At 44.8% G+C, this 27,835-nt stretch overlaps 1 protein-coding gene and 1 pseudogene across 2 annotated transcripts in view; one reads left to right on the top strand and one right to left on the bottom strand.

Moving 5' to 3' along the window:
- USP18 (ubiquitin specific peptidase 18) lies at positions 1–13,977 on the top strand. Its single transcript, XM_082239198.1, has 11 exons — positions 1–182; positions 1,320–1,490; positions 2,439–2,535; positions 6,127–6,272; positions 6,575–6,654; positions 7,530–7,676; positions 8,832–8,927; positions 9,925–10,092; positions 11,347–11,478; positions 12,348–12,397; positions 12,723–13,977. Exons 2-11 carry the CDS (start codon positions 1,328–1,330, stop codon positions 12,775–12,777), a joined length of 1,134 nt encoding a protein of 377 aa, XP_082095324.1. The 5' UTR covers positions 1–182; positions 1,320–1,327; the 3' UTR covers positions 12,778–13,977.
- Positions 13,473–27,835, bottom strand: part of LOC309541407 (aldo-keto reductase family 1 member C3-like) — a 15,263-nt pseudogene continuing 900 nt past the window's right edge. Inside the window, exons 2-9 of the transcript XR_014224562.1 lie at positions 26,759–26,911; positions 25,980–26,096; positions 23,636–23,713; positions 23,297–23,419; positions 19,851–19,960; positions 17,904–18,069; positions 15,683–15,765; positions 13,473–14,329 (exon numbers count right to left, since the gene is read on the bottom strand). The product of XR_014224562.1 is annotated as an aldo-keto reductase family 1 member C3-like (transcript). The remainder of the gene's footprint in view (positions 14,330–15,682; positions 15,766–17,903; positions 18,070–19,850; positions 19,961–23,296; positions 23,420–23,635; positions 23,714–25,979; positions 26,097–26,758; positions 26,912–27,835) is intronic.

A 27,835-nucleotide genomic window follows, 5' to 3' on the forward strand; every position in this document is an offset into this window, starting at 1 on the left:
TTCTCTCAAAAGGGGAAATCAAAACTCATCTCGGCGGCTCCGCTCTGCCCTCTAGCCGAGGAGCGCCGCGCTCAGAAGGGAAGCTTGGCGAGCGCGGCGCGGACAGGCTCGTTTCCACGCTCGTGGAAAGCGAAGTGAAGCGGGGCAGCGAGGAGATCCGGGCGGCTGGCGGTCGAGGCGCAGTAAGTCCCAATTCTTCTCGTGCTCAAACGTTGCATATTCCGTTTGCTTGCTTGTTTTTTTTTGAATATTTCAGCTCTTCGGAGAGAGTCGGTGCTCCACTTGCTTTGGGAAAATAGCGCTGTTGGCACGAGACTCTTAGTCCCTGGGTCGTGGGTTCGAGTTCTGCACTGCAGCGGGGTGGACTAGATGACCCAATTTTGTGATTCAATCCTTAACTTCATTCTACCGGGATGGCTCTTTGCGATCCGGAACGCCTCCCCAGACTTATCAGCAGGCTGACAAAAACTACTTGTTGAGAAACAAAATAATAGGAAATAGGGAATAGAAAGGAGCCCCAGAGGGTTCATTGGGTTCACTCAAAAATTAAAGGGTGCAGGGCTAACTGAGCGACATGGATAAGGGATCATATTCTGCCTCCGTTTTTAACTCAGAAATTGGCATACTCCAGAGAAAAATTGGTCTGTCCTATTTAAAAGTGCATCATCAGGTGGAGCTGAGAGAGTCTCTTGCTGAAGTCCGGGTTCACCTACTGCTCTCCAGATGTCTCTGCCTTCAATTCCCTCCAGCCCCAGCCATCACCTGGCAAAAATTTTGACCCTGGTCTGAATGCTTATGTTGCCCCTACAATGCCACCACTTTAGACTGCAGTGCTTATAACTTCACTTCAGAACCACAGCATTAACATTTATCTTCTTCCTGATAAGTTAGATCAACCCCCCCAAATTTGCCAGCCAGCTCTGTGATGAGGGGGAAATAGAAAGAAATACTCTGAGCATGTGCAGGTTTTCATTGTAAACACATGTACATCATAGCAGCACCGTGAACTTCAGGAATAAAATAGTGTTTTCTGCGGCTGCCCTGGTGCTAAACACATTTGCATGGGAGTAAACACCATTTTGTTGTAGGAAAGGGTAATATATGTTTAAAGTGGAAAAGAATAAAATGTACCTGCCTGGCCAACTGCTCCAGATATATGACATTAAAGAGAATAAAAATAAGAACTGATGATGCACGGTGACCAGCAAGCCCTCTTCTCCCTCCTGGAAAAACAGCAGCAGGAGCAACAAGAGACAACATGAGGTACTTGTTTTGGGAGAAAATTGATTTGCATGTTGTCTACTTGTGTTGCATTATAGTACGTTTGATGGGTCAGAGAGCTGGACGTCCAAAGCCAAAAAGGACATTCAAGCTGGAGGAATATCAGACAATGACGGCTGAGGCAGATGAGGAGAGCTCTACAGAGGAAGCTTTGGAGACATGCAGCCAGAAGCTCCAAGAGATTTGTGGGATGGCAGACTCAAGGAATGGTACATCATATTTTTTTCTTACATTTTCATTTCTCAGGGGTGGGGAACCTTAGGCCCGGGGACTGACTGTGGCCCTTTGGGACTCTCTGTCTGGCCCTTGGCACACACACCTCGGGCCACACCCTCTCCCAAGCCACGCACCTGTCCCCAGGCCACACCCCTCACCAGCACTGCTTCAGACCCTCCTCAAATGTTTTTGCCTGGCTGAAATGTGTTCTTCAACTCTGATAAGACTTCTTGCTTGTCTGAGTGGAAGGTGAAGAGCAGGATGTGAGTGTGTGTAGAAATTACCCTAGAGCTCAACGGTACATTTATCTTCCTTGTCTTTGGTGATCGCTCGTAGCCAAGTAAGATTGTCTTCCATGAACATGGTCTCAACGGTGAGTTCATAAGTGACTGTGGAGGCCAATTCTAGATCCACACGTCCTTCCACAGTGGGGACATAGGTTTCTGGGAGGGAGTTGATCATGGTGAGGGTTTGCCAAGCATGCCTTCCTCTTAGCACATTTCTCCCTTGCGTCCTGAGTTCAAGCGTTTTCAAAGCCCACAACGCCTTTGGTAAAGGCTGTTCTCCAACTGGAGCGCTCGCAGGCCAGTGTTTCCCAGTTGTCTGTGTTTATACTACATTTTTAAAGATTTCCCTTGAGTCTTTAAATCTATTTTGTTAACCACCAGCATTACAGAGAATATTCTCACCTCACACCACCAGTTTTGGCTTGTGCATTGTTTTGAAAACGGTGAACTTAATCAAATTTATCCCCCCACCCCAAGTCTCATGTAATTTAGCTTTAGATTCTATGCCTATTTACACTGAAGCAAGTCCACACCCCCCGCATGAAACCTAATCCAAAGAAAGTGTCCATAGGATTGCAATCATAAGTCAAAAGCGTGCCATTCTCCTGGCCCTTAACCAAAGCTGCATCTCTGGGTGTTGTCTCTTACTTCCAGGGGCTGTTGGCCTGTACAATATTGGACTAAACTGCTGCCTCAACTCCTTGCTTCAGGTCTTCTTCATGAACAGACAGTTCACTATGATACTCCGGAGGTGAGTGAGGATTTCCCCACCAACCGGTGCAGTGCTTTGGATAAAAATCTCTTTCTCTAGAGGGCGGTGGGGTGGGGGGAATGCTTAATTCAGCTTGCCATATTTAAAGGAGTAAAAATCTGGGCAAAAAAGTTGTTGGTTGTTGAGCTTTTTTGGCGATGACCAAAACCAGAGCCGCCCGTGTGCACAAAATAACAACAACAACAACAACAATAATAAAATAAATAAATAAATAAATAAATAAATAAATTGAAGATGAAAACCAAACCTCCCCAAACTTGCTATAACTTGTAAAAATGCACATAAGCCTCCCAAAAGAGGCCATGTCTGGGAGCTCTTCTTGGAAGCAACAGAGCACACCGTCTTCACCAAGGAGGAGACAGGGGACTCCCCTGAGAAGGAGGCTAGTTCACCAACACAGGAGCCAGATATATGGAGAAACGTGACTCAGAGAAGTAGGAGGCCCAGGGTTCGCTCTGATTGTTTAGAAATACACAATCGCTTTGAGGTCCTCTCCCCTAGCACGGAAGACGAAGAACAGACTCCATTTGAGGATCTCTCCCTCATTACAGTCGATCAGGTATATGAAGACGAGCAGCAAAGTCAGTCCTCAGGGAATGTGCAGGCGACCTTGGAACAGACAGCTCATGGAAGAACCCCGACCTGACCTAAGAGGAGGCGTGTAGTGGTGATAGGGGATTCCCTACTGAGGGGAACAGAAGCAGTGATCTGTGGGCCTGACAAGATGTCTTGGGAAGTGTGCTGTCTCCTCGGGGCTAAGATCCAAGATGTAACTGAACGACTGCAAGGAATCATAAAACCCACTGACAAATACCCCTTCCTCTTGGTTCATGTGAGAACCAATGACACTGCAAGCAATAGCCTCCAGAAGATCAAAAGAGACTATGAGGCTCTGGGCAGGAAATTGAAGCAATTAAATGCACAAATTGTCATCTCATCTGTTCTCCCAGTTGAACGACGTGGCCCAGGGAGAGAGGGGAAAATAGTGGAAGTGAACAGCTTGCTTCGCAAATGGTCTAAACAGGAACGGTTTGGATTCTTCGATCACTGACTGCAGTTTCTTGAAGATGGACTTCTGGCAAGCGATGGGCTGCACCTCACAACGGTTGGGAGGATTGTTTTTGCCAAAAATCTCAGAAACCTCATCAGGAGGGCTTTAAACTGACTAATGTGGGGGAGGGAGACAGTGCTCCTGAAGGTAGGAGTCGATATCAGTTGATGAAGATGATCATCCAAATGTCATAGACCAAATGGAGCAAACAGCACGCAGACCTAGTGGTGGGAGGAAAAAATCCTTAAATAAGAGACACGGGGGGATGATTAATGGACTTCAATGTCTGTACACTAATGCACAAAGCATGGGAAATAAACAAGATGAGCTTGAGCTCTTGGTACAGCAAACTAAATATGACATAATAGGCATCACTGAAACCTGGTGGGATAAGTCCCATGATTGGAATGTAATAATGGGGGGGATACAATCTATTTCAGAGAAACAGACCAGACAAGAAAGGAGGAGGAGTGACGTTATATGTCAGGGATGTGTATACCTGTGAAGAGATCCAAGATTTAGAACCTCAAAGCCAAAGTGAGAGCATTTGGGTCAAAATTAAGGGAGAGAAGAATAACAGAGACCTCATTGTGGGAGTTTACTATAGATCCCCAAGCCAAATGGAGGACATAGATGATGCCTTCCTGGAACAGGTGACCAAGCATGCAAAAGGAAGGGAGATAGTAGTAATGGGGGACTTCAATTACCCGGATATTTGTTGGATGTCAAACTCAGCCAAGAGCATAAGGTCAAACGGATTCCTCACTGGCCTTGCAGACAACTTCATTGTCCAGAAAGTGGGAGAAGCAACAAGAGGAACAGCCATTTTAGATCTGGTCCTAACCAATGTTGATGACCTGGTTAGTGGGGTAGAAGTGGAAGGATCATTAGGCGCGAGTGATCATGCTCTTCTGAAGTTTACTATACAGCGGAAAGGAGCAGCCAAGCATACTAGGACTCAATTTCTTGACTTTAAGGAAGCCGACTTCATAAAACTTAGGGAAGTGCTGGGTGAGATCCCATGGACAGTAATACTAAAAGGAAAGGGAGTTCCTGATGGCTGGGAGTTTGTTAAGAGGGAGATAGTAAAAGCACAACATCAGGCAATACCAATGAGATGGAAACATGGAAGGTGCCTAAAGAAGCCAGGGTGGCTATCTAAAGAACTTTTAACTGAGTTAAGATTAAAAAAAGGATGTGTCCAGAGGAGGGCAACCAAAATGGTCGAAGGCCTGGAAACGATGCCTTATGAGGAACGGCTAAGGGAGCTGGGCATGTTTAGCCTGGAGAAGAGGAGGTTAAGGGGTGATATGATAGCCATGTTCAAATATATAAAAGGATGTCACATAGAGGAGGGAGAAAGGTTGTTTTCTGCTGCTCCAGAGAAGCAGACACGGAGCAATGGATCCAAACTACAAGAAAGAAGATTCCACCTAAACCTTAGGAAGAACTTCCTGACAGTAAGAGCTGTTTGACAGTGGAATTTGCTGCCAAGGAGTGTGGTGGAGTCTCCTACTTTGGAGGTCTTTAAGCAGAGGCTTGACAACCATATGTCAGGAGTGCTCTGATGGTGTTTCCTGCTTGGCAGGGGGTTGGACTCTATGGCCCTTGTGGTCTATTCCAACTCTATGATTCTATGATTTCCTGGACTTATGGCAACCCTAGCTTAATTTAAAAAATGGAGCATTTTTTCCACCCTCCAATGGCAGTGGTTTGGATTCAAATCACAGTGGTGGTTGTTTTTTTTTAAAGCAAGTGATTTTAAAATCAACATTTGTAGACTTCTACTCAGGAGTAGCTGAACCCAGGTACAGACAACTTGTACACAGGTACTAGATAGCGTTTCCATGTGCTTCTCTGGTTCGCCAGCAACGGCTTAGTCATGCTGGCCACATGACCTGGCTCCCTTGGCCAATAAAGTGAGATGAGCACTGCAACCCCAGAGTCGTCCCGACTGGACCTAATGGTCAGGGGTCCCTCTACCTTTACCTTTACTAGATAGCATATAAAGGCCCCTTAGACCATAAGAAGAGCCCTGCGGGATAAAGACCCATCTAGTCTGCTTTCCTGTTCTCACAGTGACCAATTGGATACCCATGGGAATCTTTTGATTCCCAGTAACTGGCTTTCAGAGGCATATCACCTCCAACAGTTGAGGGAGAACAAGCCATCATGGGTAGTAGCTACTGACTGACCTCCATGAATTTTTCTTATCTGTTTTTAAATCCATGCAGGTTGCCATAGCCACATCTTGCAGATACAAATTCCATCGTTTATGGAGTGTGGAAAGCCAACCCTGGCATCGAAACCTTTGCTAGGTTCCTGCTTAAACTTCCATTTAACGAATGCATTTGCAAGTCATTAAATGTGTGATTACACTTAGTTCTTAAAAAACCCCAAACCTTTCTGTTGTGACTTTTCTTCAAGGAAGTGTGGTTAAGATTGCAGCCTTAAAGCATGAGGCCTGGTGCTTTCTGCCTGTAAAGTGTGGTGATAGCTTTCCTTCTTTCTGTTGCCAGGATCAAAGTGCCGTTTGAAGCTGCGGAGCAGAAAGCAAGTGTCCCTTATCAAATGCTCTTGCTTCTGGAGCAGATGCAACGGAGCAAGAGAAGATCTGTGCATCCCTTGGATCTTGTCCGCTGCCTCTCAATGCACAATGTGAAATGTAAGGAGCAAGTGGAGTCTTTTTGGTTCCCGTAGGGAGGTGTCACTTGGAGGGTGGGGGTTGCTTATAGTTAATAACTGCCCTCCCCCTATAGAACGCGTGCAGAGGTGTTTTGATAAACGACTTCAGAAGCATTAGTCAGGTTGTGTTTATGGATTTATGGGGCAAGAATGGAAGGTTGGCTGCTAAAAAATATATAGAGCATTGGAATCTGGAGGCAAGGGGCGAAAATAGAGGAGTTTGGGAAAGGCATAAACAAGCCATTGTGCTAAATTTTGCTTGTGCCTCTTCCTTTTGTCTAGTGCTTGTTCTGTATGATGCTTCTCAACTCTTCTTGATCCTCTGGAACCTAATTAAGGACCAAATCACCAATGTGAATCTGGTAAGAGTCCGGATTTTGCAAAGGAAAACATGTTACTTCCACGTTGTATGCAGACACAATGAGTTACCTGCAGAGGCCCTTGAAGTATAGCCAAGAATACTTTTGTCCCTTGTTGAAAAATCAGAACTTATGATGCAGGCTTATGTTCGGAGCCCTGCCAGAGAGTTCTGTATAACTCAGCAAATACATCAGTTAAAATAGCAGAAATGGGATCAGTTCCCCTGGATCTCTCCCCACCACGGCTACTATTTAAGAAAACATGCAATTGAAATCATACTATTATTCTAACTTGTAATATGGCTCTGGGTTGTGCCCTTTTAATTTGCAGAGTTCCCATCACACATAAAATACAAAACCCAGAAGCACGTAACAAAGACTTTGATAAGCATAAACTTAAAAATACTGAGTACACAACTCTCTCCAGGATCCTTTAATCTGATTCACCTTCCCCTGCCCTGCTCTCCATTTAAAGTACACTGTGATCTCCTATTCTGTTTATTAACTCTATAAACAGTTTTTTCATTAAAAAATGGTGTATATAATTAAAAAATAAAATTAATCCAACCATTTTTTTGGGGGCGGGGGAACCCACAGCCTAGTAATAAAACAATAGTAAACATAGACAAGAAAGCAGGATAGCCACCATCTTGGATGGCTTTCAAAGAAGATTAGACAAATATCTGGGTTAGATCTGCTGAATATAGGATTCTGTAGTGAGGCAGATAGTTGGGCTTGGTGGTGGCTTTCTGCTTGTTTTCACTCTAATGGGAACCAGTTTGAGGCCTGTCAGTGGAATCACGCAAAGAGCAGTGCTTGTTGACAACACAGAGCACATCATTTATTCGCTTCTGGTTTTCTCCTCCCCTCTCTTTAAGGTTGAAAGCCTGACTCTCTTGCACACCATCCAGCTGCAGCAGAACCTAGTGTGTCAAAAGTGCTCAGCCGAAATGAAGAAGGATAGCAACTTGATGATGTTCCCACTCCCAATGTTTGATTCTGATTCTCGCCCAGTCAGGACATTGGTATGTGAAGAGGGTCTCCATCTCATTGTGCTTCATCCCATTTAAGCAAATGGGTCAGAACTGGGTTTCTAGTGTAGTGCTCCCTCCTGTCCAGTAGAGGGTGTGCACATATTGAAAGCTATCAACACAGTGTTTCTGCTGGGGAAGGGCTCCAGAAATGGAAAGTGGGGCAGAGGAGGCTAAACAAACAAACAAAACTCCAGAAAGATTGGTTGGGGAGGAAGGGGAAGACTCTTGCTGCACTCAGAACTCATTGATAAATGGTTTCAGATCATTTTATAGGGCTCCACAACCAACTGCACCACCTTGCTTGCTGTTCCTGGGGAGCAGAGCTTTTCTGCAGAGGGATGTGCTGAATGGAGTTCTGATGTATGGAGAGAGCGAGAGGCTGAGAGTGGAGGAGCTGACCCCCAAACTTCTAGAAAAGTGCTTCTAGTTCTTCAGCATGTCCAACCTTTGGGGACAAAACAACTTCTGGGGCTGCCAATGTCTATTTCAGTATGTGGCAGGGACTCTGCACAAAATGGAGGCAACTGCCCATACAGTCTCTGTCAGGCATCACACTGCCATTACTGTGGTCATGGCTTCAAGGTGATGCTCACCTGTGTCAGGTGTGTGCATGTGGCCAGGTGGGCCAAAGCAGTGGCCAATAGGGCAAAGTAAGAGGCAATGATGATGATATAATATTAAATTTACATACCACTCTTCACCTGAAGATCTCAGGGCAGACAGATGTGGGAGAACTTGGCAAATATGGCCTGGCATATGGGTGATGGTGGGTACTTACCTTGTCTGAAGGTAGACTCTGAGGCACAATAATCCAGTGTAGTAGCATATCTGAAATCAAGCCAGAGCCTAAACAGAAGGATTAGCAGAAAACCCCATGGATGCTGCTCCAGACTCCTTGGATGCAAGTGTAACAACTTTTTAAAAACCTATGGCTCCTACTGGGTTGAAGGCCTGTGTATTTTCCACAAATACACACAATGTGCAATTGGTACAGACACCTTGTTATCACATCAGAAGCAGGGGGGCTGTCAGATAAAGGCAACTCCAGATTCTTCCGGATTCTCACTCGCATCAGTGCCAGCCAGCATGAATTCCTCTGCGCACGTGGGACTAATCTCTGCTCTTTACCTTATTCAATCCTTCTAGGGATATTCACTGCGTTGTTTCTTTGCGCCGGAACAGCTGGTGGATGAAAATGCATGCCACTGCGAACAGTGTGGCTTGGAAACACCACATCTACGGGTAATGTTGCCTTTGAACGTTAATTGGCAATTCAATCCTTGGAGCTTCATGTTGTTTCCATGTTGGATGAGGATATTTGTTCATAGGAGAATCATGGGGGTCTGGCTTTTGGCCATTATTGGCAGGGCATTTTCTTTGAATTCAGAAGTTCCCAGATTCAATCTCTGGCATCTCTAGGTAGGACTGAAATTCTGGAGAGCTGCGGCCTGTCAGGGTAGATGAGACTCAGCTAGATGGAGCTATAGCCTGGCAAGGCAGCTTCATGTGTTTCCAAGGTATTTACACCCCAATTCACAAGGTGGTTCCCACCCTGTATGAAGTGGTTGAGGTGACTGTGGCGTTCACACAGGGTCCCCGGACGTTTGACGGTCTATTGATCCCTGTGCCACCACTGTGATCACTTCCCCGCTGCCACCAACCCATTTCTCTCGTGTACACACTGAGTCCAGACAGTTGTTAACATTAAAGCAAATAAACAAGTTTATTTTATAAGCATTAACAAGTTTATGGTTACAGATAATTTTTCTTGTCAGTTTCTTAATCTTAGTTTCTTTACTGACCTATACCTACCTAATACCTTCTAACTGATTATCCCAACTGTTTTAACTGACTCCTCTTAACAGATTCTCTCACATCAAACTAGCCCAACCCCCAGACTTATCCTCCCTCTCCCTTCTCTAACTCCAGACTCACTTCTTAACAACTAACAACTCTAACTCTAACTCCTCCCCTTGGGTTCCTATTGGTTAATCATTTTACACTTAGTGAACCTTTTCCTTATGACCCAGTATGATGTCACACACCTAGGAAGGCAAACGCCACAGTGACTAGTGGCAATTTGCTAAACACAGCATTGGGATCTAGGTTTTCAGAAGGGTGAAAAGGGCGTGATTTCCCTGGATCAGTAGTCCATTGCAAGAATGCTTTGCAACTATTTTATGCTGACCTCTGTATTCCAGCCTTTGTCTTTCATTGTTGGTGTGCATCGATTTTGCAGGGCATGAGAGTTACACGTCTGCCACAGACATTGATGCTGCACCTAAAGCGTTTCTGCTGCACAGAAGGCAGCCAGACCCGGAAAATCAGCCATCCCTTAGCCTTCCCACAGAGCCTAAATTTCAGTGAGATCCTGACGCCAGAACAATACAACCAGGATGCACAGGAGGTGGGAAACTTAGCTGCATCATCATTCGCTTCGGACTTAGAAGGCATAATGAAATGACCCAGAGTGGATGTGGAGGACTGGTTCTTCCAACATTGATGAACTGCAATTCCCATCAGGAAGCATGGTCAATGGCCTGGGATGAGGGGACTTATAGTTCAGCAGTGTCTGGAGGACCACAGGTTCCCAACCTATGGGCTAAAGCAGGAGGGTGCCTTGCCTGGACTGAATGTTCAGGTCCTCTGAGACTGCATCTGTTTCCACCATGGTCAACCAAGTGCTTTCATCACATTCTGGGATAACTTGTTCAAGAACTGCAGAGCAATATTAGTCCCAAGAGTGGAAGTTTGCATTTTGTCCACCCTTGTTTCTGTGGACGCTGTTCTAGATGCTCTCAGTATTATGAAGCAGGAATTAACAGGTTCCAGAAAGGGATGTCATTTCAACTTCAAGGTTGCTATACTGTTTGTTCTGCAACAGTATTTGAGGAAGACATTGTTGTCTCCTATCCCCACCCCACAGCAGAAATTCCCCTCCTTAAGAGGTATGTTCAAGGAAGACATAAGGATGAAGCGCTTTGGTTGGTGGGGAGTCAGAGAAGCACGATGGTCTATTCTCTAAAAAAAGCGGGGATAATAGGTAGTGCTTTTTCTGGGGGTACTCAAGGCTCCGCAGTACTGGCACCTCCCCCCCCCCCATGTTAAAAGTGTGGCATTTACTGTAACAACTTCATGGTGAGTACCACCACCTTTTTCTATTAAAAAAGCACTGGGAATAGGGAATTAGAAGCGCTATGCAACTTAAACAATGGAAAATGGAAAACATTTCTCTAAATTTGAAATGGAGATTAAGCCTGCCGAAAATGTTGTTTTGGGTATATTGGACCCCAAAACATTTATTTATTTGATTTGCATTTCCTCCAAGGAGCTCAATGTGGCATTCATGGTTTCCTCCCTCCCCATTTTATCCTCAAAACAATCCGTGAAGTAGGGTAGGCTAAGAGACAGTGACCAGTCCAAGATTACCCAATGAGTTTCATGTCTGAGTAGGGTCTTGAACCCAGGTCCTAGTCCAACCACGACACTACACTGGATCTTTATCTCAGGAAGGCACTGTCTAATACAGAAAGATACTGGAGGTGTAATGCTGGAAAGGCCTCATTGAGGCATATGATGTGGTCCTGTCCAGTGACAGTAATTCCCTGTTTTGTATCTCTCCTGTCTTCCATTGAAAATATCTCTCTATGACTCTTTCCAGGATGATGGGTTGTATGATCTGTTTGCGGTTGTTGCACACTCGGGATCAGCTAACTTTGGTCATTACTCTGCATACATTTGGAGTCTTACGGAAAGCAGGTGGTATTGCTTCAATGACTCGAGCGTCTGTCAGGTGAGGAAGGCAGCCAAATGTGGCGTTGTGCCTGCTTCCCTTCCCTTCCACCTCTCCCAGCAAAATCAGGGTCTGAGATCTAACCACGATGTGTATCAGCGCATTGAAAAAGGTTGCAAGCCATGCTGGGCGATGGTCCAAATCCAGACCTAATTGTCCACAAACAAGGAATGGCCATTTGAATGGATGTCAGAATGCACTTCCCATTCAAAGCCATGTAGTACTACAGATAGACACCTCTGATTTATGCTAGTGGTTCCTGATCCAGCTAGGGCCAGTTGTGAATAACGGTGCAATCCTATACATGTCTACTCAGAAGAAGGTCCCATAGAGTTATGGGACTGGAGTCTTGGGCAATTTTATAGATTTTATATATAAAACATGGGTTAATTGGCTTGAGTCTGAAGCAGCCCTAATTAAAAGATAGCCAAGTCCAGTAGCAGCAAAAATTACATAGAATCATAGATTTGTGGAGTTGGAAGGGATTCCGAGGGTCATTTAGTCCAACTCCCTGCAATACAGGAATCTCAGCTAAAGCATCCATGACAGATGGACACCCAACATCTTTGGGTAATATTTAGAACAAGATGTGTGTAAAAGCTCTTAAACCTCTGTATAGTGGTCTGTGAAAAGATCTTTACTTTAAAAGTGAATTACACATCTGCTTAAAAGGTTAACCCAAGATTTTTTCAATAAAAAAAAAATAGAGTCATCTATCAGCTGTGTAACAACTTATAATAATTCTCTTCATCTATTATAAGAAAAAAAGTTTTAATATTAGCTCTATATTTTATGTGCTTTTGCAATGGATGTGAGTGGGGTTTTGAATCTGTCTCATTCGCTTGCTCCTTGTACTGTGTATTCTGCAGGTATCCTGGGATGATGTCAAATGTACCTATGGAAAAGCATATCTCCGCTGGTAAGGCGGGCCGACTGTTTTTTCTCTTAATCCTACTGGAAGACCTGGGGGGCGGGTGCTGGAGGAGGCAGTGAAATGAGTATGGCTGGCTGTGTGGAAAACAAAATAAAAAAACCATTGCATTTTGGTTTGGAATGAGCTGGTTTCAAGATGAGCTTTTTCCACCCTAGGCGTTATTGTTGGGAAGAAATTGGATCAATGGTCCAAGCAGGTATAGGGCATCTTCTTAATCCTGTGTACTCTGTTGGGTAGAGATTTGAGGACTAACTACAGGTTGACCACTGTGCTGTTTGGTTTTGACTTGCTTATTTCCTCCTTCCTGTAGGGGCGAAACAGCCTATCTCCTGGTTTACCTGAAAAGGAATTGTGGGAAGCTCTGATCTGATTGACTCAGGGCAACCACAGGGAGGTTGCAATTTTTTTGGTCCAGATTCTCCAAATACCAGATGACTGACTGTCCATCACATTTGTGCAGGAGAGTACAAGCGATATGTGAACTCAAAGCACCAGGAAGGGAGACCTTTTGGAAAGAAGGCTCAGAAACACACACTTTTATCTGCAATCTGTCTTTGGAAGTTACACAGTGCCTCACTTTCAGACCCTCTGCAGCCGGCTAGTACAGGAGACAGGGCCAGCGGTTTAAGTGTCTTGAGACTTGTATTTTCACGAGGATACTGAGAATTGTTCTAAGAGAGCTTATACTCCCCTGCTGCCACACAGTGGTCAACACACTTTTCATAAAACTAGTTCCCAGGATTTTCCTCACAGTTGAGCCAGCTTATATGCAACATAGAATTACCCTTCATCTCCCCATCCCAACCTCTGTTCTACCTCAGCCGTGACACTTCTTAGCTGCCCCTTTATAAAGCAGAACCTGCAGGGGGGTAGAGACGATGGCAGATCCTCGCATATCACATGCAGTGGGCTTCTGGACCCAAGAAGTACAGAGGTTGGGATCTGCTGGGCATATCAAAACCAGCTGCAATATTCAGTCTCCTTTGCTCACACACTAACATGGAAGCATTTACTTATAGTAGGTGGTGCAATTTTATTTCAGCCATCTGCGTGTTAGATGTTTCTGGGTATGGGTGTCACTAGTAGATGGTGCAACTCATTTAAAAAACGACTCAAGCATTTGTCCTACACAGGGTTCAGGCACTCTTAAGCACATTTGATTTCAGTGACTACAAAACAGGCAATTTAGCATGAGACCACACAATGTAGTTCTGTCTAGCACAGAAACATCTGTTTGGATAATCTTATTTTCCTAGTATAGATAGGAGTTGCATAGAATCTCTGTTAGCATCTTATGCCTTATTCTAGATGTTAACTGACATTATTATTTAGTACATATTTTATATAAGCTGCTTGCATGAAAATAAAGCAGTTTATTGTGAAGCAGCCCTGCTGTTGGCAGATTACCTCATTTAACTTTAAATTAAATTGACAACTTGGAGAAATGTGCATTTCTTGCTATGCCACAGGAGTATTTGCTTTTATTTATTGAGTTTTTCTGTGTTTTGCCTTGCCTTGTAAGGCAGCCTAAATAAAATAAAAATATCAATGGGCTGCAATAACAACTCGAGACTAAGACTAATTTTTCCAGGCTATCAGTTAAACTATTTTATATTTATGCTCCCTGTATTGTATTTATGCTCACTGGGAATACTTATTAAACCAACATGTGTGCTGTGCTAAATAGGTGCCTATGAAAACAACATCGACGACAAAAATCCTCTTATTTCTCCTCCACTTCTGCAGATGAAATCAAAGAATCATTCACACGGCTAGAGTAGCTTTCATTTGTGCTGAAATGTATTTTTGATACTGTGAGTGCTGTGGAACTATGGTGGCTCCTTAGAATGGGAGAGGGGAGGGGGGATGAGTTGTCATTCATCATCTGGTGACTGATAGTTTGGGTGCTCAGCAAATCTGAAACAAAACCAAAGAGTCAACCCTCAGAGGCATTGTAGTAGTAGTAGTAGTAATAATAATAATAATAATAATAACAACAACAATAATAATAATACCTTTATTGTCATTGTACATCCTGTGTACAATGAAATTAAACAAGCACCCCCAAACATTCAATCTCTTATCGAACAACGCACCACCTCACAAGTCAATTGCGCTATGTTATTTTCCGTTCAACAGGCTAACAGCCCACAGATAGAAGCTATTTTTTAGCCTGTTGGTACAGCTGATTATCCTATATCTCCTGCTCGAGGGTAGAAGAGGTGATGGCTGGGGTGTGAGTCATCCCCGAGAATTTTTCTCGCTCTCCTAAGGCAACAATCCCTTGCAATGTCATCTAGCGGACTCAAGGCACAGCCCATGATATCATGTGCTGTAGTCACCATCCTCTGTAGAGACCAGGCCAGCATACCACACTCTGATACAATATGAAAGGACACTTTCTATTGTGGACCGGTAAAAGGAGTTCATCAATTGTTGTTTAACATTATTCTTTCTCAAGACCCTGAGGAAATGGAGTCTCTGTTGCACCTTTCTGACCACCTGAGTTATGTTGATTTTCCAAGTGAGGTCCTCACTAAGGTAAACTCCCAGGAATTTAAAGGAGGAGACACTCTCCACACCACACACCCTGATATACAATGGAGCAGGTTCCCCTCTCTTCCTCCGGAAGTCCAACACCATCTCCTTTGTCTTACTAATATTTAAGTGCAAGTTATTCTCTAAGCATATTGATGAGTTGCCAGCCACTGTTTCATAAGACCATTTCACACAGTACATAGTAACCACCCCAAGTTTGCCACTGAATGCCCACTCAGCAGGGAGGCTGAAAGTTGATCCTGCATTCCCAGTTTATGCACATGCAGAGAAAATCAAAAGAGATGATCTCTCTACATATGGGTTGCTAGCCCACTACCAGCTCCTAGAGGCTTCTATATACTGCGGGGCACATCCTGGAATTCTCTCAATAGTACTATAATTGGCTTTACTTGAGGCAGTTTCAAGGGCAGTTGTGAAACAATGCATAGGGCAGCTAGTTTAATTTCCCACAAAGGGAAATTATGCATTGGCTGAAGGGAGCATTAGAATTTTTAATTTTTTTGTATGAGATCCATTGGTTGTCAGTTTGTTTCTGGGCAAAAAAAAATTCAAAATAATGGCACGTACCTTTAAATCCCTTTACAAATATACTCAGAAACAAAGTAGCAAATAAAATATGTCAGATCTTTTCTTCCTTTTGCTCTTGCAATATGAATTCTTGCATGAACCACTTTTATGTATCCATATGCATACTATTTAAATATGACTTACATTTCCGCTTTTGAAAAGCTCATGTTTTTGTGAAGGCCATCAATGGCTTTCATATCCTCCTCAGACAGCTGGAAAGTAAATGCCTGTCAGGGGGAGAAAATAAAATGCTGAGGTGCTTTTACCTCATTTTTTTTTTGCACCTCAGAGCTGTGCACCTTTTTCGAGCAACAGAGATACCAAAGCGAACTTGATACCACCTTCCAAAGTTTAATTCCTTCATTCAACAGCTTCAGTCCCACTGAGGGAATTTTATAGGCATAGTAATGTAGGTTTGCAACAGAACAGGAGTGGGGAAACTGTGGCTCCCCAGATGTGGATGGACTCCAACTCCCCATCAGTCTTCGCCATCATGTCCAATGGTCAGGGATGAGGGAAGTCATAGCCCAGTGAATGTAGTTCTTCATGCAGTGCATAGCTAAACTACCGAACTTGCTCCCATATGAGACAGTGACAGCCACCAACTTGGATGGCTTTAAACATTAGACAAATTCATGGTGGATAAGAATGCTAATAGTAGTGTTGGGCGTCAGAGAATCCAACTCCCCACAGTAGGTTGCCAATAATGGATAAGACAAGGAAGTTCTTACCAATATTGTTTATTCAATAGTCATAGAGAGAGGCTTAGAAATTCAGCCTCTTGTAGTACAGTGGTACCTCGGGTTACATACGCTTCAGGTTACATACGCTTCAGGTTACACACTCCACTAAGCCAGAAATAGTGCTTCAGGTTAAGAACTTTGCTTCAGGATAAGAACAGAAATTGTGCTCCGGCGGTGCGGTAGCAGCAGGAGGCCCCATTAGCTAAAGTGGTGCTTCAGGTTAAGAACAGTTTCAGGTTAAGTACGGACCTCCGGAATGAATTAAGTACTTAACCCAAGGTACCACTGTAATGGTGTTTTCTCTGAGTAAATCTTCATTCCCCTTCTCCCCAATTGTCAACAGCACCACCCACCTTACGGTTTTGTGCTGGTCCCGGGGGGAAAGGTACTTATACCGTATCCGAAGTTCAGTCCAGAGTCACTAGCAGGGTAGACGATCACTAGACGAGACGTGAGGTCCGAAACAGGGAGCCGGGCGGGGGAGCAGGAACGCTGGTAGGGCAGCAGCAGGAAGCCAGGCGGGTAACAGGAACACTGGTGGAGCAGAAGCAGGGAGCCAGGCGGGGAACAGGAACACTGGTGGGTCAGCAGCGGGCATCCGGGCAAGGAACAGGAATGCCAGAGAGTCAGGAGCAGGAAGCCGGGCGAGGAACAGGCACACCGGGAGTGCAGTTTTAGGTCTGGGTAAAGCAGGTACTCCACAACGACGTTGCTCCCGCAACCTGGGACCGGGCTGCCTGACCTTTATCTTCTTCTAAGGCCGGGGGCGGTCCTGGCCCCCAGGAGCCCTGCCTCTCCTGGCCTTAAGGCGAGCACTCCTCCTGGGAGAGACCAGTTCCCTTCGCCTCTCTGCCCTAAGCCTCTGCAGTTCAGGAGAGGCCGAAGGGTTACTGGGCCCCGGGGGAGGCTCACCTGTAGCCACTGAGTCCTCCAGCACCTGGGCCAGAATGGTTTCACCTGGTGCCTGCCCCTGAGGATCTGGCACAGGTGCAGGCTCCTCAGCATCTAGGCCTTGCCCCAGTTCAGCCGGCCCTGGAGGAGGGGACTCCTGTGTCGGCTGGGATTCCTCCGGTTCACTCTCAGACTCGGAATCCCAGGCCATCACAGGTTTCCACTTAGGGCCATCTGTCTCCAAGCCCTTTGCTCTCCTACTTTTAAGACTTGCTGGATTCTGGGAGAAGGGGTGTGTGGAATGCTTTCTAGTGATAACAAGTCAGCCAGTTGCTTCAGCTCTTCTTCCTCCTCTCCTCCTCATCCATCATTTCCCAACATTGCCCCTCATCTGCCTCTGAGCTGTGACCTCCCGTAAACCACAGTTGTAAATCTATACCGTCTTCCTCATCTCTGGAAGGGTCAGGCTGGGAAGGCGGTCTCCACCATTCCTCCTCCTGTCCATTCCCTGACAGGTAGCTAGTCATGATGGTTGCAATTCTACCCTCATGGCTGGAAGCAGTGATGCTTCTGAATACCCACTGCTGGAAACTCCTCCAACATCCTGAGTCCCCAAATCAAGATGTGCATCTTCCCTCCCACACGAGTCATGTGACCCATGAGATAACATTGTCCAAATGTCCGGCTTTTTCAGTATTGTATTTTTAATGAATTTCTATATACTGATTTACCTGGGCATTTTCCTCAATTAGCTTTCTGGTGTAGGTCTTCACCAGGACCATCAGGCCACGCTGCAGTTGGTAGTGAATAGCCATGAGAGCTGGGCTTTTGTTGTACTTTTTGGCGATCGCAACCAACAAAGGGTCTTCAAGCAGAGGAGGAGCCTCTGGATTTAACCTGTTGGAGAGCAACATGCAGAGAAGGTGTGTTTCTGGTGTCAAGATGCACAAATATACACGCACCACTATAGGATGGGGGACACTTGGCTTGACAGCAGTATTAATTAATACAGTATTGGCCTAGTCCATGCAATATGCACTAAATATTTTGTATTTAAAGCTTGGTTAGTCGATTTGAATTAATATAAGTTTTTGGTATTGTTCTCTACCCCCTCCACCAATAAATCGCAAACTCATACATTGCACGTGGATCATTCTGTAGCCAAAATGGTAGCATCCGTGAACAAAAGATAGGTTTTTTATTTGCTTAAGTACAATCAGTATTGGGGGGGGGGGACGACACCTAAGGAGGGAAAGAAAGGCCCAAAGAATCCTGTGTGCCTGTTGGAGAGTTGATGTTCATATGAAATGGAGGATCCTGGAGGAATGCACAGCTCATTGTCTTGAAGGAGAACTCAATATTTCTTGCTGGTCCCACTTGTTAAAAATAAGCATTTAAGAAGTTTCCAATATAGATAAAATCACCACAAAGCCACTTCCGCCTTCAGAGGAGGTGCGATTGCGGGCTGCACGCCCCCACCACGCGCGCCGTGGCTGGCTCTCAGCCTCCACGCGATTGAGGGAATCCCCGGCTGCATCATCCCCTGGACAGCCAATCGGCTGGCTCGGGCTGTGTGGCCTGCCCAATTTAACACAGGGGCGGCCAGGGATCTCCCTCTTTTGCCGCCTCCATCTGCTCCGGTTTCCCACCCTCCCGTCTTTGACCTTGGTATGGACCTCGGTTGGTCGCCATTGAGGGGCCTGGTAGGAAGTGTTTCCACTTGGCAAATTGGCCCCAGCCACTTGGTTTTTCGCCTACCTCAGCAAATCGTCACACCTTCCTTGGTATTGGCGGTTAGGCATTGGTATTGGTATTGTTATGTAGATGGAAGTGCCATATTGAAGGGTAGTCTGATAAAGGATTCCGGGGGGCGTGGCCCTGTCCAAAGCCTATGGAGGTGTGGGCCTAAGACACGCCCCCGATCGGTGACCCTGGTGGGGGGGATCCTAGTTGGTGTGCATCAGCAGGACTCCCCCTACTGGTGGTTAACCCTTCCCGGACTTCAAGCAAACGGGCTGAAGCCGGATAGTTGGTTAGGACCAATGCCTAAGCCAATACCGCTCATCACCTGTAACCAATAAAGTTGTGGCCTTATTTAGCCCATTAACCTTAATTAATTGTGTCATGTGTCTTTATTTCCACTGGGGGAGGGCGGGAACTCACCACGCAATTCAAAATTCTGAGACACATGAAATAAGCTATGTAAAAAGAGAAATGCTATAATTATTTACTGTAAATGCAAGCCTGGATGCAGGGTTCTTTCATCTCTGCCATTCTACTGCTTAAAGCAACATTAAAGATAATGTAAATATGATTGAAAAACAGCACAAAATTTCAGAAGCAGAAATTATTAAATAGCCCCCTGCCTGCAACATTAAAAAACATATGTTTGGGAGAAGTCAAGCAGTTATTAAAAAAAACACACACACTTTAGCAATGGGAAGGTTTCTGAGAATGTCTAAAATGGGAGGGGAAGAACTTTGTAAATCTCTCTGTGGAATGAGTTCCCCAATTGTGGGGCCACTACAGAAAAGTCCCTGGTGCTGGTATCCACCATGAGGATCTTTATTAATTGTGGGGCCCAGAATGCAACCTAAAGAGCTGGTGTAGATGCTGGGGAATAATGGGCGTGGGTGGTCCCTGAGGTGGTCCCCAAACGTTTTTGCTTCATCTCTTACCATTTTGGGTCCCTTTGGGATCCCAGGACACAATATCCTTCCATGATGATATTGTTTGACTTGCAGAAGGCCAGCATCTTGCTTTGGTTCCGATAAGGATGGCATTCAACCTGCAGATTCAGAATCCCCCAACACAGCCCCAAAGTGAGAATTCAGATGAAACAAAGAATACCGTGGAATAAAGGAAAGACAGAAAAGCAGAAGCATGCTATTACAGTGGTGCCTCGCAAGACGAAATTAAATCATTCCGCGAGTTTCTTCGTCTAGCGAATTTTTCATCTTGCGAAGCATGAAATCCCATAGGAATGCATTGAAATTCAATTAATGCGTTCCTATGGTCAAAAAAAGTCCAAACAAAGCAAATTTGGTACAACAAGAGTTTATTAAGTGTTCTTTAAAGTCACACATACTGTAAAGAGCATTTCAAAAATTGAAGAAACAATAAATTAAGTTTCTAAACATGACAGAAAAACATTTTAAAATCAACAAAGTGTACAGTACATTTTCTAAGACTCTGGGGGACAACTCGAAGAAGGTTCCTCTTCCACTCTTTGCTTCTTGCTGAAGAACTTGTCCATGGTCTGCTGCTTCATCTGCCTTTTCAGCACCTCCCTGAAAGGCGACATGACCCTCGTATCAAAAGTGTTCGCAAGGTCATGTGCCACGTGCTTGTCAGGGTGGTGCCGCTGTGCAAAAGCCTGCACATCCTTCCACTTCAGGCAAATGTCCCTCAGTTCTTTGGAGGACAGCCGTTCCTCAGTTGCTTCCTCCTCTTCCAGCGAGGCCTGCTCCTGCGCAGCCTCTGCCTGCAGTTCGACCAGCTCCTGGGTGGTCAGCTCGTGGTTGTGCTCCTCCACCAGCTCGCTGATGTCCTCCTCTGTGACCTCCAGGCCCATGGTCCTCCCCAAGGCAACAATGTCCTGCACCACTGTTGACTCTGGTGCATCAGAGTCACTTGGTGCCACACAGTCCGGCCACAGGCTGCGCCAAGCGCAATTCAAATTTCTCTGGCTGATCCCTTTCCAGGCCATGGTGATCATCTTCAAGCAGGTGACGATGTCGAAGTGGTCCTTCCAGAATTCCCGCAGGGTGATGGTGGTGCAATCAGTCACCTCGAAGCATCGCCTGAAAAGCTCCTTGGTGTAGAGTTTTTTGAAATTGGCGATGACCTGCTGATCCATCAGTTGGAGCAGTGGCGTGGTGTTAGGCGGCAGGAACATGATGCTGCTCCTTGTCGACCTTGTGTTTCTTGAAGGCCCGTGGGTTCTCCGAGTGGTACACCAGCAGGGGCTTGATCTTCAGGTCGCTGCTTGCCTTGGCACAGAAGAGCAGGGTCAGACGGTCCTTCATGGGCTTGTGGCCAGGCAACTTGGCCTCCTCCTGTGTGATGAAAGTCCTTTTGGGCATCCTCTTCCAAAACAGCCTGGTCTCCCACCACACAGAAATTCAAACCCAGAATATTTTTTTAAAAAAAACACGAGTGGCCCAATGGTCACAGAAAATCATAAAAATTCAGAAAAAAACCACACAAGCTCCCAGATTCTTGCAAACCCCTCCTCAACTGTTCCCCCAGCCACCCACCACACAGAAATTCAAACCCAGAATTTTTTTTTAAAAAAACAACATGGCCCAATGGTCACAAAAAATCATAATTTTTTTTTAAAAAACCCCACACAAGCTCCCAGATTCTTGCAAACCCCTCCTCAACTGTTCCCCCACCCACCACACAGAAATTCAAACCCAGAATTTTTTTTTTAAAAAAAACAGCAGAGTGGCCTATGGTCACAGAAAATCATAAAAATGCAGAGAAAAGCCACACAAGCTCCCAGATTCTTGCAAACCCCTCCTCAACTGTTCCCCCAGCCACCCACCACACAGAAATTCAAACCCAGATTTTTTTTTTTAAAAAAACAGCAGAGTGGCCCAATGGTCACAAAAAATCATAAAAATTCAGAAAAAAACCACACAAGCTTCCAGATTCTTGCAAACCCCTCCCCAACACCAAGTCCTTGAATTCCAAACACCCCAACCCAAAATCCAACCCCCCCCAAAAAAGTTTTAAAAGTTTAACTTACCAAATGGCTGCAAAATAAGTTTTGGAAAAGCTTCAAAAATCACCAAAGTCTTCAAAAACCTCAAAAAAGGCTACCACACCACGTTCTATGAGTTGCTCCTCGAAGTCAAGTCGCAACTGTATTAACGGTGTTAAGAAAAAGGAAACAAACTTGCAAGACGTTTTCGACTTGCGAAGCAAGCCCATAGGGAAATTCGTCTTGCGAAGCAGCTCAAAAAAAGTAATTATATAGTTTTAAATACTCCTCCCTGTGTAAATGCATTTTGTATGTGAAAAGTGTCTTTTATTGAAGTCACCAATATGACTCAGCAATGGCGGAAAGTACGGGGGAGGACATGAGAACTAATTGTCTGGGGGGACTGTATTCCCCCCCCTTACCCTCTCTACTGCTTTCTGTAAATTGGATAGTGCATCAAGACTGGGCAGACAGTACAAAGAAGCTCTGATTTAAGTGGGACTATCTGTACCACTAGGGATGCGGGTGGCGCTGCGGGTTTGCCGATCAGAAGGTCGGCGGTTTGAATCCCCGTGATGGGGTGAGCTCCCATTGCTCAGTCCCTGCTCCTGCCAACCTAGCAGTTTGAAAGCACGTCAAAGTGCAAGTAGATAAATAGGTACCGCTCTGGCGGGAAGGTAAACGGCGTTTCTGTGCGCTGCTCTGGTTTGCCAGAAGCGGCTTAGTCATGCTGGCCACATGACCCAGAAGCTCCCTCGGCCAATAAAGCGAGATGAGCGCCGCAATCCCAGAGTCGGCCACTACTGGACCTAATGGTCAGGGGTCCCTTTACCTTTTTATTTGTACCAATGTGTCTCTGTGGTACTGGGAGATCATGTCTGCACACATCTCATTGTCAGTCCATCACTCCTGCTTAGCTACCAGATTGCATGCCTTGGACTAGCGTGCTCTGGTCTCATTTGGTTACATGATATACACCAGTGCCCAAGTGAATCTGGGCTGCTTGGGTGCAACAGCTTTCCCCAGATGCCTAACTCAAAAGCCCTTCGCTCCCCAATTGAGAACTTCCAGAGTCCCCACAAGAGGCTGTGTGGGCTCTGAAGGCTTGCAGGCCTTCTTCTATCTGAGATGCTTGTTTCAAACATTATGGACTTCTCCATACTTTCTTTTTTCTGATGATTCAGAGGTCTTGATTAAATTAGAAGCCATTACTGGTTCCAGGAATGTAGGGGAGTCCCCCCCCAACTCATAACCATATCTTCTTGTGACTGGATCTGCAACATTAAAGCCTTAAGCAAGTTATTTAAGGGAATGGCTGTGTTCATCAAAACAAAGGTCCTCTCACGAAAAGAGCTTAAATAAAGAAACTTTCAACAGTGTTTGGAACAAACCCTACAAAAGGCGATTACACTTGACCTGGTTTATCACTGGCTTGTATTTCAATCCTGGCTTGTTCAGGATCATTTCCAGCTGCTTACGGGTGAAGTTGGACACTCCGATGGACCTCACCAAGCCGGCATCTTTGCACGCCTCCATTGCCTGGCAAAGAAAACAGAACATGTTTGTTGAGTGGTGTTTGTTGAATAGCTGAGGCCACACCTTTTTCCAGAGTCAGACTGGAGTCTTATAGTTCACCAGCTCTCATAGGAGCCATTGTGTGAGTCATTGTTCTGGACATGCCTCCTCTGGTGAAAGGCTACTGTGCTCTGTATCTGAATGACTCAAGGGATGGATTTGCTAATCCCAGGCACCTACCTCCCATGTCTGACGAAGATCTACGTTGTCAAAAATTGGTTTTTTGTCTTCTCCCAAGGGAAATAAATCTGGTCCGGGCTGGAAAAGAAGGAGGCGGAGGGAATAAGTGCATTTCAGAACTAGAAGTTCTCTTATCTCTGTAATATTATCTAATACTAATCGACAGTGATAGAAAAAAGGGAGATAAACTTGCAAGGGCCGGTACTACAATGCAAGGATCTGTGGGAAACTCAAATCACAAGCACCACATTTCACATTCTTGTTTATTCAAGAGGGATAAAGCGTTACTTTAGCCAGGAAAAAATATTTACATTGCAATATTAACTCAGTATTGTCTCTTTTAATCCAGAGGTGGGGAATCAGTGGATCTCCAGGCTTTGGTGGCCAGCAAGGACAATGATCAGGGATGATTGGAGTTGCAATTGAGCAACATCTGGAAGGCCACAGGTTACCCAAACATGCTTTAATTCTTTCTGTGCCCCATAGAACAAACTGTCTTCTCTCCCTGCACAGGTCCTCATCTCTCCATCCCCTTTTTCTCCTTCCCTCACTCCCTCGTTGTTAGACAAATTTGCCCCAGAAATCCTCACCTCAGGGAGTCAATTGCTCTGTGAGAAGAAGAGGTTGGAAACTGAGATCAGGCAAAACCAAAAGCTGTTTATTCTCAAGACAGCGCTGCACGGGTAACGCCCCAGCCTGTGCTGTAAAGAGGGAGGGCTCTGTCCTGTTTACACCGAAGGTACTATAGGGTACCATATACCCTATAGCCCATCCAAATTTCCCTCCTACACAGTGGCGTAGGAAGGGGGGACGGGCAGCCCCGGGTGACATCATGGAGGGTGTGTGTGACAAATTATCAAGGAACAATTACTGCCCTACTAGGATGGTTCATAAAAACTTATTTTTGAAAATGCCTGCTCCAAAGGTCTTATCTAACTACACTAGGGATTATATAGCTATATATTAAATTTCAGTTAATATCTTGACCCTCCTCCACAAAAATAGCTGTTTACTTGGCCATTTTCTTATGTCGTAAAGGCTGAAATTTCAATTCAGTGTTTTCCTCTTCAGATAATACAGAGCATGGTGAAATCACAATAAATAAAACCTCCCCTTCAGTAGTTTCAAGCACCACTACAGGTTCCACATAATATCTGTACTGTGTTGTTTAGTGTGGCAGCACCTGCACTTTGGAACTCCCCGCCTATTGCAATAAAGCACGTGCCTTTGCTAGAGTCTTTTCTGGCACCTGCTAAAAGAATTCTTATTTAGGCAAGCATACCTAGATGGTTAGGAAGTTGAAGTATTTTTAATCTTAATATTTTAGCTTTTGTATGTTCTAAAGTAGGATTGTTAATTTTTCTTGATTTTACTGCTGTGGCATTTTGTTATTTTTTGTTTCGGTAAACCACTTTGCAGGTTTTTAAAAATAAATGTTATTAAATAAATAAACAATACAGTGGCACCTCAGGTTACATACACTTCAGGTTACATACGCTTCAGGTTACACACTCCGCTAACCCAGAAATAGTGCTTCAGATTAAGAACTTTGCTTCAGGATAAGAACAGAAATTGTGCTCCGGCGGCGCGGTGGCAGCAGCAGGCCCCATTAGCTAAAGTGGTGCTTCAGGTTAAGAACAGTTTCAGGTTAAGAACGGACCTCCGGAACGAATTAAGTACTTAACCCGAGGTACCACTGTAAATATAAATAAAATAACACAAGCCAAAACACAATCCATCCTGTAGATTTAAGTATCTGTCCACAGTCGCCTATTTGTTATCAGAGGCCCAGAATCCACATTCCTTTGTAAGGAAATATGAAATAAAGGCAAATTATTTTTGCTGGCAAAAAAATATTTAAAAAATATCAATGTGTGTGTGGGAGGGGTGACAAGAATTTTTCTGCACCGGGTACCACCTGACCTTCCTACACCTGTGCTCCTACATTCTCCTATTGGTTAGGAGATTGCAGTTTACAGACTTCCTGGTCCACCTATTTCATATTTTCCCCTTGATGTAGAGCCCTTTTAATCATGCACAATAGCTTTTTAACTGTTTTCCTCCATTTTCCTTCATGGTCCCAAGTCACCCACAAACAGACCTAATACCTTATAATGCATTATGTTTTGGCTATTACAAGTTTCCTCTTTCTTTGCAATGCAAGTAGTTACAACAGCAAGGAAAGCTGCTAAGCTTTCCTTACCCTTTTATCCCACACTTGCAAAGTCCTGCTCTGCACATGATTTCTTTCTTATGATGCCCATGCGGTTAATGTAATCACTATATGCATATGTTTTCTTTAACTGGAATGGTTTCTCCTCCATAACCTCCAATAATTATTTACCTTCATAGAAAATGGATTGTGAATTATGAACAGATCCACGTAGTCAAACTGGAGTTTCTTCAGTGATTCTTCTAAGCATTTCCGAACCAGCTCTGGGCGATGGAAGGTACTTCAAAGCTGTCAAAAATATAAAGAGATTTATATTTTCACAGAGCCATAGAGTTTTTGGGTCTTGGGACAGTTTAGCTGTGGCAGATGATTATTCAGGTGTGCACAGTGTTAAGGAGACACTCAAATATTGTTCTGAAGAGTATTTTGAATTGCTGTGGTGAGGTAAAGTAATTAAAAAAATCATTATTGCTAATAAACAATATTTTTACCATTTATTTATTAAATTTCTATATTGCCCTTCATCAAAAGTTCTCAGGGTGGTTCACAAGATAAAAGCACAAATAAATAGTCAAAACAGAATCCCTCCTCCCACAAACAGGTTTAAAAAGGGTGTAGAATATTAATCAGTCCAAGGCCTCGTTAAAGGGGAACATTTTTACCTGGTGCCTAGAGGTGTATAATGAACCTCCCTGCAGAGAGCATTCCCCAAACGGGGAGCCATGCAGAAAAGGCCCTGTTCTCGTGTTGCCGCCCTCTGAGCCTCACATGGAGGAGGCATACGAAGAAGAGCCTCAGAGGATGAACACAGAATCCGGGTAGGTTTATATAGGGAGGGGCATTTTGCTCCGATTTTGTTAAATAATGTCTGTGAAATATGCAATTGAATCATGATGCAGGCACTATATTTTGCCCATTTTTTGGTTAAAAAAATTACCAAACTCACTCACTTTTCCAGTGTAGAAAATGTCTTCCCTTTTTACTGTTCCATCTGAAATCTTCGCACAAACGGCCCGCCCAACGTGCTCCTCTGTCTGGTATACATATGCGCCATCAATATGACGGAAGCCGACTTCTATTGCTATCTTTGTAGCCTCCTCACACTTGCTTTTTTGAACCTGCCAGTTGAAAAGGTGAAAAGGTTAGTCAAGATCTTTGCTTCAGTGGAGAAATTTATATCAAAGGGTACCTGTAAGTAACATATATATATGTGTGTTGTATGTGCGACATAGTATTTTGCCACCAGATGGTGATGTGGAGTCCTGTTTTTAACTACCTGTTTTCCCTGTTTAAATTTACAATGTTTTAAACTGAAACACTTATTTGATGCGTGGAGATCCAGCCCTGATGGTGCCTGGGTCCTCTCCAGGGTGCAGGACCTAAGATAGTTGAGTGGTGCATTGCATGCCTCCTTCTGGCCAAGGTGGCGCCAAATGTCTTGCTCTGCTTCCCACTGGATCACATCAGCGAGGATGAGAGGGGAGCCTTTTCATCTGGGCAGCCCAGGACCTCTATACCCACTGCCCAGGCTTGCACCCCAGGGAAGTCACTTTGGTGCTGCTAACACAGCAATTTTTACTTTCCCCCGGAGGCACACTCCATTGTCTCTAGAGACAGACAGATGCCAACAAGAAGGATGGAGGGATTCACATCATTGACTTGCTTCTCCCACAGCCATAGCCTTGGAGTCCAGCAGAAATCAGGCTTGGCCCCATCTCTCAGCTGCCCAGCCTGCCTTCTGCTTCCAACTCCTGGATCTCTCTCTCTCACACACCCTAGTTTTTGTCTTTCTAACTACCCACCCATTTGCCCTCTGGCACAGAGCTGCTTCATTTATTTACTTAACATTCCATACTTAAGGGGCCATTGCCAAGAGACTTGCATACCTGTCTCTTCATCAGCATGTATCTCTTTGTAGAAAAGAGATTCTACCCTCACTTAGTATGTGAATAGAGCAGACATATGAACTGGAAAAATTGGAAAAGGAAAATTCCTTTGAAAAACTGAGTGGTTGCTTTTATTTGGTA

Source organism: Podarcis vaucheri (genome assembly GCF_965113315.1).
Source record: "Podarcis vaucheri genome assembly, chromosome: 10".
Taxonomy (NCBI): Eukaryota; Metazoa; Chordata; class Lepidosauria; order Squamata; family Lacertidae; genus Podarcis; species Podarcis vaucheri.

What these genes read in the sequence shown, in the direction of transcription:
- USP18 (XM_082239198.1), top strand. Translation starts at nt 1,328, where the DNA reads ATGGGTCAGAGAGCTGGACGTCCAAAGCCAAAAAGGACATTCAAGCTG. An exon ending in CTCAATGCACAATGTGAAAT is followed by an intron (nt 6,273 to 6,574) that starts GTAAGGAGCAAG and finishes CCTTTTGTCTAG; the next exon opens with TGCTTGTTCTGTATGATGCT. An exon ending in ACAACCAGGATGCACAGGAG is followed by an intron (nt 10,093 to 11,346) that starts GTGGGAAACTTA and finishes GACTCTTTCCAG; the next exon opens with GATGATGGGTTGTATGATCT.